This window comes from Prinia subflava, chromosome 1 (assembly GCF_021018805.1).
Source record: "Prinia subflava isolate CZ2003 ecotype Zambia chromosome 1, Cam_Psub_1.2, whole genome shotgun sequence".
NCBI classification, from domain to species: domain Eukaryota; kingdom Metazoa; phylum Chordata; class Aves; order Passeriformes; family Cisticolidae; genus Prinia; species Prinia subflava.
Window position 1 is genome coordinate 34,528,072 of NC_086247.1, and position 16,461 is coordinate 34,544,532.

General features: G+C 39.9%; 1 protein-coding gene across 1 annotated transcript in view; it reads left to right on the plus strand.

The window, feature by feature from the left end:
- The window catches only part of CPA6 (carboxypeptidase A6), an 83,377-nt gene that overhangs the window by 64,584 nt on the left and 2,332 nt on the right, over positions 1–16,461 (plus strand). Inside the window, exons 7-10 of the mRNA XM_063392876.1 lie at positions 5,348–5,458; positions 5,709–5,799; positions 10,277–10,479; positions 15,522–15,606. Of these exons, the coding sequence (XP_063248946.1) occupies positions 5,348–5,458; positions 5,709–5,799; positions 10,277–10,479; positions 15,522–15,606 (490 nt within the window). The remainder of the gene's footprint in view (positions 1–5,347; positions 5,459–5,708; positions 5,800–10,276; positions 10,480–15,521; positions 15,607–16,461) is intronic.

A 16,461-nucleotide genomic window follows, 5' to 3' on the forward strand; every position in this document is an offset into this window, starting at 1 on the left:
CTTAAGAAGGTAAAAACTGCTTTCATTTTGCTTGCAGCTATTAATTTTTCACAATGTGAGTGGATCTCGATAAAGGAAAAGTAACACTGCAGCTGTGTTGTGCCTATAATAGGAATTCCTCAATGATACTTGCTCCTGTAAATTCCTATTTAAGTGTTCATCACTAGGACATTCAGATCCTGCCCCCTGAAGGCTTTTAAGCTGTTGGGTATGTTCTTCTTCAAGGCATGAAAAGAATTCACATTGTTGTTCCAACACATTAGTTGCCCTAAGGAAGAAATTCTGCTCTGTATTTTAGCAGTCCACTCCTGTATGATGGTACTGAGTAATTAGGGCCTCAGAAAAACTGCTGATATGCAGAAACACTACTGAGCATGAAAAAGGACTGTGAAGGAAAATTCCATACTTTGGACAATTTATTTGTTCCAGAAATGGAATTACAAGCAATTGTTTGTATCTTAGGTATTTAATTTTGTCTCAGAAATTTAATTAGACCTTGTATTCAAGTGAGCTCTCTTGATTTTCCCTCAATATGTACTACCATAGAGCAACACAATTAGGATGTAAAATTCAATAATTACATTTTTCAGAGGCCTATATCTTGGTGGGCACTAATTTCAAACAATTACTAGTAAAGTAATCTGTGTTGCTCCTTTCAAAGCATTCACAGTGCTTCAGAATAACTCAGGCTTTTTTTCTCCCAGATAGGCAATCCTTGACTTGTTTGGCCTCTAGGAGGTTTTTCTTTTTTCTTTGTGTACTACCTCTCTGAGTGGAACCAAGTTGTCTCTCCAGTCTCTATTAAGATCTGTGTAATTATGCATCTTCTTTCCCACAAAATCCTGCCCTTGCTTGAGTGGTGCCAGCCTTGCACAAGATTCTTGGAATGGCTTTTTGCTTCTCTAACATCTCAATCCCACTATAATCCCTCATCCTCTTCTGTGCTTCAGCGTCTTTTCCATTTGCATCCTTAAGGAGCTACATAATCAAGTCTTTGGGGTTCTGCAGATCCTTCTTGTCAGAGTCTTTTTATGGGTATTGAGGAGGAATTGCAGCACACTCCTCTTTCTCAGTTGTTTCTGGGTTTCTCTTGTGGTAAATGCCTTCAAACAGGAAGGAAGGTTTTGCTTTGTATTAAACAAAAAAAGATAAATCAGACACAGTTCAAGTTTTGGCCTTGAAAATTTGATCCTTTGTTTTAAGCCATTTGTTTTTAAATACTTGGCTGTATCTTAGCCTTAATAATGGGCTTACCACTCTGCTTGTGATTTGAATGCCAAAGCAGGACACTATCAGTAAAAAGGAAAACAGAGATAAAAAGCTGTACTGTTTCCAACTGATAAAGTGGCAATGAAGTGGCCTGAATAGACCATAGTGTCAGCCTGCTAAAGTGTAACATGAGCAGATAAAAGTAAAATATTGTGTGTTACTGTCAGAAAAGATGTTTTAACTGATAATCTTAATAATGGCACGGAAGAGTTAATCTTGTTTTGCCAGAAGCTTTTGTGCAATTTCTGGCAGAGCAGTAAATGGAGTCTGTTCCTTGTGCTAAAATAGTAACTGTTTAATTCAGTATGATTGTTTAATTCAAAATCAGAAACAGCAAATTGTTACCTTAAATTTAATAATAATTAATTGTGGGATAGCAAATCCTTATTAAGCTCAACTGGGATTTCAGAGTTTCTCCCAACCCTGTCTCCTTGCTTTGTCCTTCTCAGTCAATCCCCTGATTTTATAAAAAGCCTAACTGCATCCTAAATCCATTTTACACTCTTGCCTTTATTGCCTTGGCAGTTTACAATATAGCTCTTTTGTTTACTTCGTCCCCTAAATGAAATTTCCTATGGACCATGTCCTCAGCCAGCCTAAGCTGGTACAGCTCTATCAGCAGCCATCACTCAGCTGATCCAGATGATGGAGCCCCATCCTATTAATCACTGGTCCCTTCCCCACCCCCAGGCAGATTGCTTGCACGGTGCTGGCAGCAGTCCTCTCATCTGTTCACTCACTAATAACGCAATTCAGCGTTTATTGGGCCGCTCTGGCTCTCCGCGCCTTCAGCAGCAAAGCCGCTATTGATTGCACGATGGGGAAGCAGAACCAGCCCATCTTCTGAGAGCTCTCTGCAAACTGCAGTGAGTTCACTGGTGGTTTATATTCACCTTGCTCGTGTCACAGCAGAGAGAGAAGGTTCCAGCACCACCGGAGCGGGTGGCGGAGGCGGTTCAATGACCAGTGTTGGGAGAACTCGAGAGTCGCGTCACACAAGGCAGGCTGTGGGCTTTGCTCCAGCAAGGACACACCTTGGTAACTGCAGGGCTCACTGCCAAAGATTATATTGTCTGTGTGGATTACATACATCAAACAAAAATACCAGACAAAAGCAGTGCGGAAGACAAAGTATTCTCGACAGAAAGAGTGAATGTGATCTCACTCACACTATCTGCTTGCTTTCAAAGAAGAAAGCCACTCTAGATCCACTATGTTTTAATGAAATACCACTCTAAAAGGCTAACAAACTTCTTTAAAAAACCCCATATATTCCTTAAAGAACAGAATTGAATGACATATTTGGCTCTAAAGCAACGTTAAGGCTTTCAATTTTGAGGATTATTACTGGGGACTATAATGCTTTCCAAAGTCTGTTCTAGTATTTTGTCAATGACAACAGGCATTAAAATAACATAGAGCCACTGTAAAACTCGGCATTTTACTGCCTATATTTTGTTTAGGTTTTTAAATGGTGGTGCTTTCACCTAGCAAGGAAAATATCTTCTTCACAGGATTTAAAACATATTGTATATTAACAAGTCTTAATTCAAATATTTTCATTATGCCACTTTTTGCAAATTTGGAAATGTTCTGAAAAATATGCAAAATCCATTCATGCAATTTTAAGCGGTGTATTACCTTATGGTAATTAATTATCTGAAGTTATTTAAAGGAGATGATTGTTAAAGTGTTTTAAAGAGTTTAGTCTTACAGCATTGCAGTTTAAAGCATAGTATATAGCCCAGTGTAACAAAATGCATAATTACAGATGTAACTGACAGCAAAAGAATGGCATACAAAATACAGATACAACCAAAATACAGATACAAACACATGCCAATTTCATCATCACTGGCATGTAAATACCCACCGTGGGGACACAACCTGAGCTTAATTTGTTAATACTTTCTAAAAAGAGAAAAGCAGTAAAAAATCAAGTGGTGTGTGGTGCTTTATTTCCACCTCAGCTAAACTACTTCTCCCTGAAATAAGCAAGATAAAAATGTTCATTTTCCTTCACTCACATTTTGGAGCATGGGTTGGTTCTGTTTCCAGCTGTAAGAACAGTTTTACCAGTTTAACCTCCATACTTGCCATATAGCCTCTTAATCCTGTGCAGATTGAGGAGCAGGGCCAGGCTAATGCTCATAGTGCCCTGTTTACTTCAATACATGTTCTCTGCATCTGAAATAGGAATGACACACAGTCCTGATTTTCATGGTCATTATTTTTTGACAAATCAATGTTTTGACAAAACAAATTCTTTTGCAGTTCCCCGAACACCAATTTTTTATCTAAATCTATTTGAAGACTTAATACGGCTTTTTAATACAAGTAAATCAAATTTAAATGAAATACCAGCTAAGAATTTTTGGTCAATTTCTGGCAAATGGACCACAGAACCCATGACCTCCTAATTGGCTGGGGCTTTCTCCTGGGCAGTCCATCAAGATTCCCCTCAAAAGCACACTGTCATTCTCTTCTCCCCTCCAAATACCTCTTTCAGGATCTCATCCTAACATGTAGTGCTCTACACCACCCTGTCCCAGCTGGTGCCCAAGTCTCACTTCATTCTGTGCTTTGCCCCTTTGCCTTCTATTTCTCACCACCCCCTCCTCTTGCCTGGCTGAAACAGGAGAGCTCGGTGAGGAGTAGCACTGGGTGACCTGGCGTTTCACAAGGGTAATGTGCTGCTTTGGATCTGACAGTGAGGCTGAAGGACTTGCACGTGCAGAGCACTTCTGGGAGGGTGAGATGAAGCTGGGTAAGGAGAAAATACTGCACAGCAGAGGGATGGTTAATGAACCACACAGAAGAAGTATTTAGACTTCTTCTGTGTGGTTCATTAACCCACTAATCCCCTCAGTAAAGAAAAAAAAAATGTCATACTCCTCCTCCGTGAGTAAATTTCAGCTGCAGACATGTCCAAATGTATGGTTATTTCTTTCAGGTATTCCACACAAAGCATCCATCAGCTCCCATGGCAGCTTCAGTAATTCAAACAGCTGCATCATTAGGAGCCCAGAAGTATTGAATTCCTGTACTTCACACACTGCTCCCAAGCATTTGTCAATTGAAAAGCATTTAGCTTAGTTTATTTCAGAGCAAATGTTTCCCTTTTCTCGCCAAACACATGCTACTCTTCAGATCTGAAGGGCCAGAAATACTGCAGAGCAGAAGGCTGTAATCACAGTAGCAGGAGGAGAGGAGCCAGGCTCAGGCATCCCCCTGAAACTAGCGTTAGTGTGGTATGCTTTCCACCTGCCACATGAAGCACTGCATTTCTCACCTTATAAAATCAAGACTTAAACTTTGAAGGATGCAAATTTGATGCCCAGCTATGATAAGGGACACTATTTGCAAGAGAATGTGGAGTATAAGCTTCCTGGAACTGGTAAAGGAGCATCTCTGGCATTAGCAAATAGAACTGCTGAGGAGCCTCTGGTTTTGCTGCATTTTTCTAAAATGTGGAATGGATAAAATACCCAAAAACTTTCCCTACCTAGACTTCTTCTATTAATCTATATACTAAACGTTCTCTAAAAATAAAGAGGTGTCTAAATGGTAAAGGAATAAACTGCCTGTATTGATAATTGTGCATATAGTAAGCTACTTTGAATACTAACAAAAGCTGTGTTGTTAATGTGAGCCTTAAATGCTTCAAGACCTTATCAAATCACCTGGTGGAAACAATGGGACTCCATTGTCTTACAGGAGCTAAATTCATTTCTTCAACTAAGAATCTCTTCCACTGACTTCCAGCTCTTACTTCAAGAGAAACTTTTCATGCATTTGCTCCTCTGTAATATGAGTTGCATTTTCCTGAGTGTTGAAAGCAATACTGAGAAGCAAAGAGAATAGGGTTTTTATAACACCTTTTTCACATGTTCACTATCTGAATCACATCTGCAGGAAGATGCCAGCCTTTTGGGCACAGCTAGAAGGATGTCTGTGCTGCCATGAGAACAGACCTCTGTACTGCCAAATGCCTCACGACTGTCATAGTTCATCACAACACTTAATTGGGAAATTATTTTTATTATGGAAACTATTTTCTTTGACTTTTCTGCTTTAGGCTCTTCAGACATACCAGACTGATCCTGACATGAGAAAGATGCTAACTCAGCTGTATTTCTACATCATGCCTGTATTTAATGTGGATGGATACCATTTCAGCTGGACAAATGTAAGTAATGGCAGCAATATTATTCAAAAATTTATTCATACAAGAAAGATCAAATGGTTACTACATTATTCAAAGGTGTCTCTGTATAAATCTGGTCCATCCCTTTGTGCCTTGCAAAACAGAAGTAAATTACTCCACTTGAAACAGAATACTGAATATTTTTACCAGGGTTGATTTGTTATGTGTACAAATAGCTTTTTTGCCAAAATAGAGTAATATCGCTATTTAAATATTTTGTAACTTATGCTAGGATCGATTTTGGAGAAAAACGAGATCAAGGAACATGAGGTTTCACTGTCATGGTGTTGATGCTAATCGCAACTGGAAAGTGAAATGGTGTGGTAAGTATGGAGATACTTTGGTCCCCCAGTTCAGATTACCTGTATTTAATTATCCAACACAGGTAATTATCCAAGTAGGTTAGATCATATCTGTTGTGAAGTGTTCTCTTTTCCGTAGTTGAAGATTTTTTTCCCATAAAGCCAAAAGCCAAGGCTCAAATCTTCCTACTAACTTCTGAAAAAATAAAAGTTCTCGACCTTGGAAAAACAGGCCTTATCATTGGTAAAAAAACTTGTCATGGACAATGTGGCAGAATTTTTAAAATAACACATACAGCTATTCTGTATTTTGGCAATCATATAAATAATTTGAAGCATAGCATTGAGAATGAACTATGACTTTTCAAGATTTACCTAACTGCAGCTTCAGGAAACATTTCAAGCTTCATTTTACTCAGTTCACCATTTCTCTGAAATTATTTTAGCTTTGGAAGTGTCAAACTTACTTTGCTGGCCTCAGTGTCCTTAAGGCCATTATTAATAGTGATTTAATAAAGAATGAAGGTGCTTCTAAATGCATAGAGATACAATTTTAAATTTACTTCTGTAAATACTTCATAAAAATTGGCCTGAATTTTGCATAGAGAATGCAGCAGTAATGAAATATCTGCCAGAAGATTTGGAATGGGTCCACCAAGAAAAAATGGCGTTTTATGAAATCTTACCTAAAGATAGTGCAATTCACACAGAGGTAAGCAGCCCCTAAAAGTTCTGGTGTGAGGTGTGGTGGTGTGACCTGCTCTCTCATCTTAAGGAAATTCCAGCAGCTGTCTGTGCAGTTGTTTTCTCATCCAGCATTAGTCTACTTTCCTTATTTATATTACAAGCTTGTAGAGTCAAGAAATTTTGTTTGTATGGTGCAAGGGCCTTGCCTTCAGCCCATCCCTCTTCCACTGGAAGTCTCTAGATGGTTCCACAAAACTTGGATTTTGTGCAGTAGGGGTGAGCACTGTACAGTCTGGCTTGCAACAGCTGGATTCTTTAAGTAGGGTTTTGAGAATTTTAAGGATAAAAGTGAATGTGAACAGATGCATACATTCAATCCAGTATGGACCTGTGAAATTTGCTTCAAATTGTTTTAAATTCTACCCGCCCTAAGGAGAGGACTGAGACAGAAGCATTTACAGAAAGCCTGTGTTGGTGGAGAAACCCTCTGTTACAGAAGACAGGCCCAGGACTGCTATCACAATCTTTAAGGCAATTTTATGCTGCAAAAATAATGTAAAAATGAAGCAGTCCTGCATCACTGTTATCACTGTGTACTCCTTTACTGTTCCGAAGATAGCCATTGGCATAACTGATGATCAGTTCTCTCATAGTGTGTTGAGAGATGTATGTTAGGTACCTATCAGTGCAAAGTTAATAATGAGTGCACTTTCTTTTTAGTTCAAGTTAATTCTTCTTGGGTTCCTCCTCCCTCTTCCTGCTCGCTAGCCATAGTATTAAAACACATTTTTTATTCAGTCCTAAAAATGTTTGCTTAGTTTTCATTCAAAAAACCTGTTTTTTCTAGGCTGAGTGAAACTGTAACCATACTCATGTGTTGTGTGTTGTAATGCTCTACTTGTTGCATTCGTCCCCTGCACTGAACATGAAAGACAGGTCTCCATCCCAAGTTTAAAACATAAAAATTCTTTCAAGTCTGCTTGTCATCCCAACAAGCACATGCTCTGCTTCCTGCTTCGGACCCCAAAGTCTGTCTGATTGTCTATTTTGATGGAGAATAAAAAGGTCTTTCATGAACTGGGCTGACTGTTTACTCAGATGACCCTGACCAGTCACCTGGTGTTCTCATTAATATCTGACATGGGATGAGTCAGAGAAGAATCTGGATCATATCACACTTTGAGGCTTGTGTTATCATGGTGTGTTTAACATTTAAAACTGCATGTGCTTGTAAAAAACCTTTTCACTCAGTTCAGTTGCATTTAGAGTTTTCAGACAGGCTTGAACTTCACGGGGGGGGTTCCAGGCAGGTGTGCTGTGGCAGACTCTGGCCTCAGCAAAGCTGCCAAACATTATCAGCAGTGAGCTAGTCAGTGCTGATAACACAGCATCCCATCTGCTCTCCTCTTCCTTTCTAGTGCAGGACTTTGATGTAAGCTTTATGGCTCTCTAGGGACCAAGCAAAGGGCCATATCACTGCTAGATTTCATGTTGCAGCAACCTGTACTCAAAAGAGTGGACACAAATTGCACACAGACCCACAGACTCACATGAATAGTGGCAGCAAGAACTCTGGCTAGAAATGCCCCTTGCAATGCACACATATATGCAATAACCAGTACAATGGTTTAATGATAATGAAATAAGAGCAACTTTAAGGCAAATAATGAGGTACTTAGAATTAAGTCATAGGGCAAATCTAGTTAAATTAAACAGTGGGAGTTAAAATTTCCAGCACATCCCAATTTCCAATGCACCCCAGTGCTCACTGAGGACAGTGTCCCATACAGGCTGCAAGGAAGTTTGAAAATCATGCTCCAGCCCTTTCATGCTCTCAGTCTTCCATCTGTGCCAAAGTGCTGGTTTTGGTAGACTCGGCACACATTTCCTTTGTTCACTGGGTCTCATGGCAAACATTAGAGGATACTTGTGCGCCCCAGTATGCTGTCAGGTACAAAAATAAGGCAGCATGGTAACATTTTACACAATTCCATTTGCTTCTCATGACTGTAACTTAGAAGTGTCACAGGAGTTTATACATACTGTATCAACTCTTTTCATTCCTGAGTTACTTTAAAAGAACTTGCAGTGTGAGAATTGAGCATATCCTTACATTACCCAAGGCCACCATGGAAAACTCCTCTAAGGAAAGGCATTAACTACATTTGGGATGGCACATGGCTCACCATAATAGCTGAACAGTTTAGAGAGGTTTTTTTTTCCTTCCCTGGAAGTCTCTAAACTGAGCCATATTTTACCATTGGGTCATTTTACCATTAGCTTGTAGGAGGAATCCACTGTTTATTAACAGTGTTATCTATTGCCATGATTCAGTACACAACACTGAAACAGGAGATGAAGTATCCATTAAAAAAAATTAAAAAGAAGGCAAAGGCTCTGGAGACTGTTAAATAGCTCTCCTGTGGCTATATTTTCTGAAAAGAAATCGAGGCAGAATGCCCTTGAGATTTGAATGACTTGGTGGCCATCTGTTCTGCATGAAGACGACCATCTGCCCTCTCTATAACCCTTCCATATCCACTGCAATCCAAGCACTAATACCTTTTGAAATCCCCACCTGTGGCCATTGAATGGTAGCCTCAATTTTCATCTTAAAAATGAAGCTGCAGCATGAAATTCTTCCTCCTTTTTGGTTTTTGTTTTTTTGGGTTTTTTTTTTTTTTGGCATAAGGTTGATTGCATAACCCTGTTTTAGGTGATATCATTATGCCTTCTCACACACAGCTCTTTTCTTTTAATTGAAGGTGGCAGTACTTACTATACAAAGTAAAGCTAATAAAACACTGTGGTTGCAAGTCCCCGATGGCTCCGGGGAAGTTTGCAAACAAACTATTATTATTCTGTAGGTCAATGTAAAACATGTGGTATTTTGAAATTGCAGCAGATAAAAGAGCAGAGTAGATTTGCATAAATATTGTTCTTTTAGACCCAGGCCCTGAGCTGTAAATGAGACGATGGCTTACATCCAGAATTGCTAAATTATAAAGGAGCCACCACCACATCTCCTTTTCTAAGTTTCAGGTTTCAGTACCTCATGGAATATTATATGTAGGGTACTCTTGTGCAGCTTGCTGCCACCTGATGCAAGTTGACATAAAGATATCTTCCAAACTGAACACCTGTCCCAAACCTGAACCAAAGTTAGGCCCTGCACAAACTGAGGTGATTTCTATTTTAGCTGACTGAGCAGTCATCCCATGTAGCTTTTTCTTTTTTTTTTTTTTTTTCCCATGAGGTTTGCAGGGGTGAAAGTAATCAATAGTCAGGAACTATTACCATGTTTTTAAGATAATCCCTGTTGAGGTTGTCTACCTACGATTGTAACCACCACTGTAGTAGGTAATACATTAAAAGCTGTAAAAAGTTAGATTTGTCCTGGGAGTGACTAATGAAAGAGGTATAGCCCTCTGATTTCAAATAGACCAACTGAGACCCATCAATAGTTTTAATACCGCAGTGCTGTCATAAAATGTGTGGCTGATATGAAAAGCCAGGGAAGAAAATACAATGACTTCAGGTTCTCTCTCCTTTTTCAGTCGGAAAGAATGTATCCTCTGGGCAGAATGATGTGGTTAGCAGGCCAGTAGGGAGTTTGGTGTGTCTACGAGATGAACAAGCAGATTGCTGCTCTGAGGTCCCCAGGCTCATGCCCATCAGGCACAAGAAAGCAGTTGAATTTGTTTATTGCTTTTCACAGTTTTGCACATGGGCCAAAAGAGGTTGAGCCAGAAGCTGACCCTTGGAATTTCTCTGTGATTGTTCACCATCCACTTTCTCTTTCAACCTCTAGATGAAGGTGCTTCATTACACCCATGTGATGACACTTACTGTGGTCCTTTTCCCGAGTCTGAGCCTGAAGTAAAGGCTGTTGCTCATTTTCTTCGCAAACACCGGAAACAAATAAAAGCCTATTTGTCCTTCCATGCATATGCACAGATGCTGCTGTACCCTTACTCCTACAAATACGCAACCATTCCAAATTTCAACTGTGTGGTAAGTACATTAAAACTTGGGGAAGTACTCCTCTGTATATTTTTTTGGTACATTTTGTTTTGAGAGTAGACTTGTTTCTTCAATACTTTGCACATATCTAATATTGAGCAGTATTTATTCTGGATCCATTTGCAATCACATTTCTGGTTATATAACCTTCACTCACCATGAGTCAGCGGTAATTTGATTAGAATGGTATCATGCCTTTCATCCATCAGTCCCTTTAAATTACTTTATAGGATAAATCCCTAAGTTTTAATTATAGTTATTATCATTTTATTTAATTAACTGTAATGGGAATTGCGTAGTTAAGTCCTTGGGCATCTAGCCGAAATTCTGTCTCTTCATGCTCAGAACTTTAACACTAGGAGCACAAAGAAGATCATCTTCAATGTTACGAATCAAATAAAATTGAAACTGTTTATGTTTATCAATTCAAGGAGGAATGTCTTAGATTTCACCAAAATTAAAGCTTCAGTTGCACTGTATATCATTCAGGTCAAACATAGAGGTTTTGACCCTTTCAGACTAGCAGGTAATTAGAACCAGGAGCTTCTGTGTATTAGAAAAATAAATTAATAAGGGTACATTTTTTGAAGTAAGCATATTGATTCACAGATGAGTACATTTCATGTATTCCATGCTCATCCAAATGCAGAGCTATTCCCTCTCCTTGCAGTCTGAGGTCTGCTTTAGCCAGGCTCCTGTTCACAAAACCCCCTTATGGCTGATTCTCTGAGGGATACATGGTTAAGCTTTGCTCTCTGTTTGCTCCCGCTCACAGATGCACATTGCACCAACCAGTTGCAAGCCTCTTTCTTTCACCCTCAGTCCTGAGTAAAATTACATTTTCCATTTATCTCACATTTTGACCTTGAAAGTTGCAGTGACTTTTAACTTGCTGGTTTAAGCTAGTTTTCTCCAAAGGAGCTTAACTGCACCTTAGATTTATCCTGTGCAGAATAAATGATGTTGTCAGTCCCTGGGGCTTCACTGAAGTTTCACTCAGCTGTTCCCTCAAGGGGCTGAGCAGCCAGGACTCCACAAACTAAACTCTCTTTGTAGCTTTATTTCTGTTGAGACACTTAATTTCAGTAGCTACTAAACATTATTCTGTCTGATGCCATTCCTGTGAAACAGAGCAAATTAGAAGCTAACTAAGCAGCCAGAGGAGCTAAAAATATGAGACTTATGGGGACCGACCACCAAACCCTGTGAATGTGAATAAATGTACGATTTTTTTTTATTCTACCTTCACACTCTTTTGGTGAATGACAAGGAGAAAGGAGTTCCCCAAGTGAATTGATGACTATTTAGTTAGCAAAATAACATAGAGAGGGAATTTAAAATCATAGGTTCTCATTCCTTTGAAGATCAGCAGGTGCAAGAATATTTTTTAAGAACAGACAACAGAGGAGAAAGTAAAGATGTAGTGTTAGGAAGAATCAGCAACTTCTCTGCAAGTAATATGATTATTGGCTATCTGACTAAAATGTCCAGAGGCATTTATATAAGGCAATAGCAGATGCCATAGATGGGAAATTCATTGTACGGAGAAGGAAGATTTATCTGAGTTTTCACAGACACCAGTATAATTTGTTGTTCTTGTTGCTCAAGGGATAACTCCATTCTGAGACAGGGCGTAACTGCCCCTCAGCTCATACATATTCTGTCTTTCCACCCATTGCTTTTAGACCAAAGGATCCCAGTTTTTGATGTTTAGCAGGTGTTCCTCAGGTTTGCAAGACCTTGGATCAGGCTTCTCATCAGAGGGAGTGGAGCACAGACCTAACGGAACAAAAAAAGACACTATTATAAACAACTCCCATGGACAAATGGAAGCCAAATACCAATTCCAAATATCAGTATTTGAACCTCATACTTCTTCTCATTGTGGTCAGTCAAAAACAAGAGGGAGGTTGAAATAGGAAACTGAAATAATTTCCTGTTTGTTATAAAGCTCATTATAGGGATCATAGCGAAAATTAAGGGAATACTTGTTGGTTATTTATTTGTGTGTTTTAATACTTGCCTACAGCCAAAGGCTCCATCACCTGGTGGCTCATAAATGTATGGGTTTTAATGTTTGAAGTCTCAAAAACGATGATTTAGGCTGAGGTTTCAGATTCTCCAGTTCTCTTGGAAACTGCAGTGAGCTGGAAAATGATAGATCTCTGTTTCCTGGCACTGATGGAACAAGCATTGTTGGTCTACATGGGCTGTGTACAGTGGAAAAGAGTAGGACCCCACATCCATAGCAAATAAATAGCTTTTGGAGCTATCAGTGGGCTAGGATTAATTCTGAGCAGAAGAAAGGCTGTTTGTCTGGGTCAGATCATTCTAGTGAGCTGTCAGTTACCATTTCAATTAAAGCATTCAATTATTCAGAGCTGCTTTGAAACTGGAGAGCGGTGTACTACTGATCACAACATGCATATTCTGTTCTAATTGAGCCACAACTCTCTTATTAACACTCTCCTGAAATCTGTTCTTTTAAGATGCTTTAAATGAAAACACTCTTTTAGATTGCAAAAAACACCAGCAGAAACACACATCCATCTCCAGAGCTTTAAATTTCACCTGATTTTCATCCTTTTTCTTCCTGTACTGTCATTTGCCTTAGTGTTTGCAGTGAACTTATATGGCATGACTGAGTTTGTGTACATCTTTGCAAAAATCTGGTAATTTTATGTGGCATGTTCTCCTTGAGGGTGTTCAAAGACTGGTTGCCTGGATTTATTCAGGATCCAACCTGCCCAGTATGATGCAGTTGAGAACTGTCCCTTTTTTGGGCACAGGGCTCTAACAGTGGAAGCCAGCTGCACTCTTCAAGGATATGAGGTTCAAGTTCACAGTGCCCAGGGATGCGTGCCCACATGGTGGACATGGACTTGGGATGCTCCTGGTCTGACCTCCAGATAAGTTTCTGCCTCTGGACAGAAGCCATTACTGTTGTGCTGATTTTAAATGGGCATTACCAAAATATTTCTTTGAAAGATTTCAACAGGATTATCTGTTGTCTCCTTGCTATATAGTCCGTAACTCCTGCACAGGGAGTCTTCTTGTTTGTGGCTACGTTCTCCTTGCCATGGTGCATTTATCAGGACTTTGTCCCCCACCCCTCTCAGCTCCCCTGGCTGAGCCCTGTCTCCTGCTCCCTTGGCTCTTGGCAGGCCATCCCAGCTTCTCACCAAGACCCTGGGATGGTAAACACAGCTGCTTGCAAATTTCAGTGGAGCAACAGGATCTTGTACTTGGGACATTGCTGGCACCAGACAACAGCTCCTGGCTGCAGCTGGATCTCCCCCTTCCCCAGCCCTGTGCAGCCACTGCCACCACGGTGACCTCACACTGCCACCCTGCCACCCTCCCAAGGTCCAACAACTCCAACCCCATCACGGGTCTTGCGTGTCACATATCAGAAGTCAAGGCATCTGGAGGAAGAGTGCCAAGTGCCAGCACTCCTCCCTTCTCCCACAGGACAGGCCCCTCTCATCTTTGGTGTTAGGGTGAGTCAGAGGTTACCCCTTACACTGGCTGACAACCACATGCCAGCCCTGCAGAAGGTCCAGCAACACTGAGTTAAGTGATCCTTGTCTCCACATGCTCATGGAGATGGCAAGAGGTCAAACTGAAAATGTCAGAGCCTCCAGCGCCATCGTCCTTTGGCTAAACAAACAAAAATTCTGGTTGTACCTAACAAATTTTTGTGATAGAGTAAAAATGTGCTCTTTATTTTGCTAAGAGGAATTATTATGTAAAATAAACTCTCCAAAGCCCTACCTGCACATCAGGAAGTGAAAATGAATTAATTTTTGTTTCTGGAATGACATTTAAAGCATTTTTCTCTGGCTTCTTTACTCAGACAGACAAAGCCTGCAAGGGTCAGACCAAAGATTAAGTTAGCATCCCAACTCCTGACAAGGGCAAACAAGTGGAAGGTTAGGAAAAACATGTAAACGGAAAGGCAAGAATAGAGTAATCCTTCCCCAGTGTATTCATTTAGCACCTGATGAATAACAAGGTAAGGACTGAGTTAATGAAAATTTCCATAAACCAAACAAACCTTCTGTTCAAGGAAATAAAACAACTAAAACAACCATTGGAGCTTCACGCAGTGGTTCAAAGTCCAGAGTTTCTACCTCCAAAGATAATAATTTCCTGTTCCCTATAGAGACCTGACTGTGTTTTCTCAGCCTTCTTGGTATATTTGCCCATATCCTTTTCTTTGGGGTAATATTCCTTCTCCTTTCACGTATGTGCATCCTTTCCATGTGTTTCAATGCACTATCCATATGTGACTCTCAGAATTTTCCATGGGCCAGGCCTTGTGTACAGTTTCACAGCATAAACCATGAACCTCCTAAAAAGCCTCCTAAAAAGCTGCAAATTGTTGCAATGTGGGCACTGATTTTCCCTGTACAGGACTGAATTCACATTTTTGAATTAGTGGAAAGAGCTGTCCAAGACTACATTATCAGGCCTCAGAGAAAGTGAGACCAGCAGTGAACATTTACCTGCTGACCAGAGATTCAGGAGCGGAATTTGTCTCCTTCCTTCTTCCCACTCTGCTCACTGAACCACTGTTGTGAGTGTCAACAAGACGTCATTTCTCCTTCGCAAGCCCAGCAGAGACAAGGTTTAGTGAACTGGGAAATTCATCTTCAGAAACTCCATGCATGGCTTTTAAACTGCCTAACAAAGAGATTATTTCATCTCATGGTCTTTTGTGTCATCTAAATTTGTCGTGACGCTAAATTAACATATATACCTATAATTACAAATACTTAACGTCTGATCATTCATGGTGCAGTGAGCTCTTTTATGCCATGAAAATACCAAACCAAGCTTTCCAGGGAACTGCTGTCATTAAAAACAAATAATGCATTGATCCTTTACAATCATTTTAACTTAGCTGCCATGTACTCATGGAACACAGCATTGTGCCGGAGTTCAGTGATCCATTGACTCAGGTTCCAATAACAATACAGTATTTAATTCAAAGTCTAATTTATGTATTTCATTTTTTTTCTCCTCCCCAGGAATCAGCAGCCTATAATGCTGTTAATGCTCTTCAGTCAGCCTACGGTGTAAGATACAGATATGGCCCTGCATCCAGCACTTTGTGTAAGTTTTCCTCTGCAGGTTTGTGACTTTGACCTTCCTACAGGAAGAAGGAGAATACCCTTATTATAACAAAGAATGCAAACACTATTTAAAGTGAACTTTGTTCCGGTTTTGGGTTGTGAGGAAGGCAGAAAAAAGTTTTGCAACTGATTCAGTCAGTTGATTGCAGTAAGATTAGCTCAACTGATGCAATAAAAGAGATTAAAATGCAATGCACTTGAGAGTCAAAAGCCAGCAAATAACATATTCATACCATATAAAATAATGGGTTTTTTTAAAAAGAAAAACCTAAGTCTTAAAAATCATATCTTTATCAGATACTGCAAATGCACTACTAAGTAGTAACAGCATTTGTCAGGCAAGCTCTCTGTAGAGAGGTAAAAGAAAAAGTTCAACAGGTTTTAACAAGAAAGGTTTTTTTCTTTACTGAAACCTTGAGGTCTGAATGCTGCGGCTAACAATAACAGACACTGAAAAAGTGAAAAGCAAAAGACTTTTCACAAGTAACTTCCTGTGTCTCCTCTGCCATTGCTGTGTTTCAGCTACAGTTCCACTTATCATGGGCCTCCATCTCACAGCATAGTCATCATCTTGTGCTCATTACTCTGCAGTCAGTCACTGTGTCAAAGGAAAAGCAGTGTGAATTAATGTCAGAATTGCACAGATTACAGCAGGCCACATGAGAGATGTATCTGTATAAAAACTTGTGTCTTGGGAAATCAGCATATGGAGATAACAAAAGCATAAGCAGCACACTTCCTCGGGAAGGTTTGTCAGTATTAGACACCACCTATGCAAATGCTCTCATGCTGTGGGGAAATGGTGAGAAAGTAAGACAAATGAAAAGAATTTTAA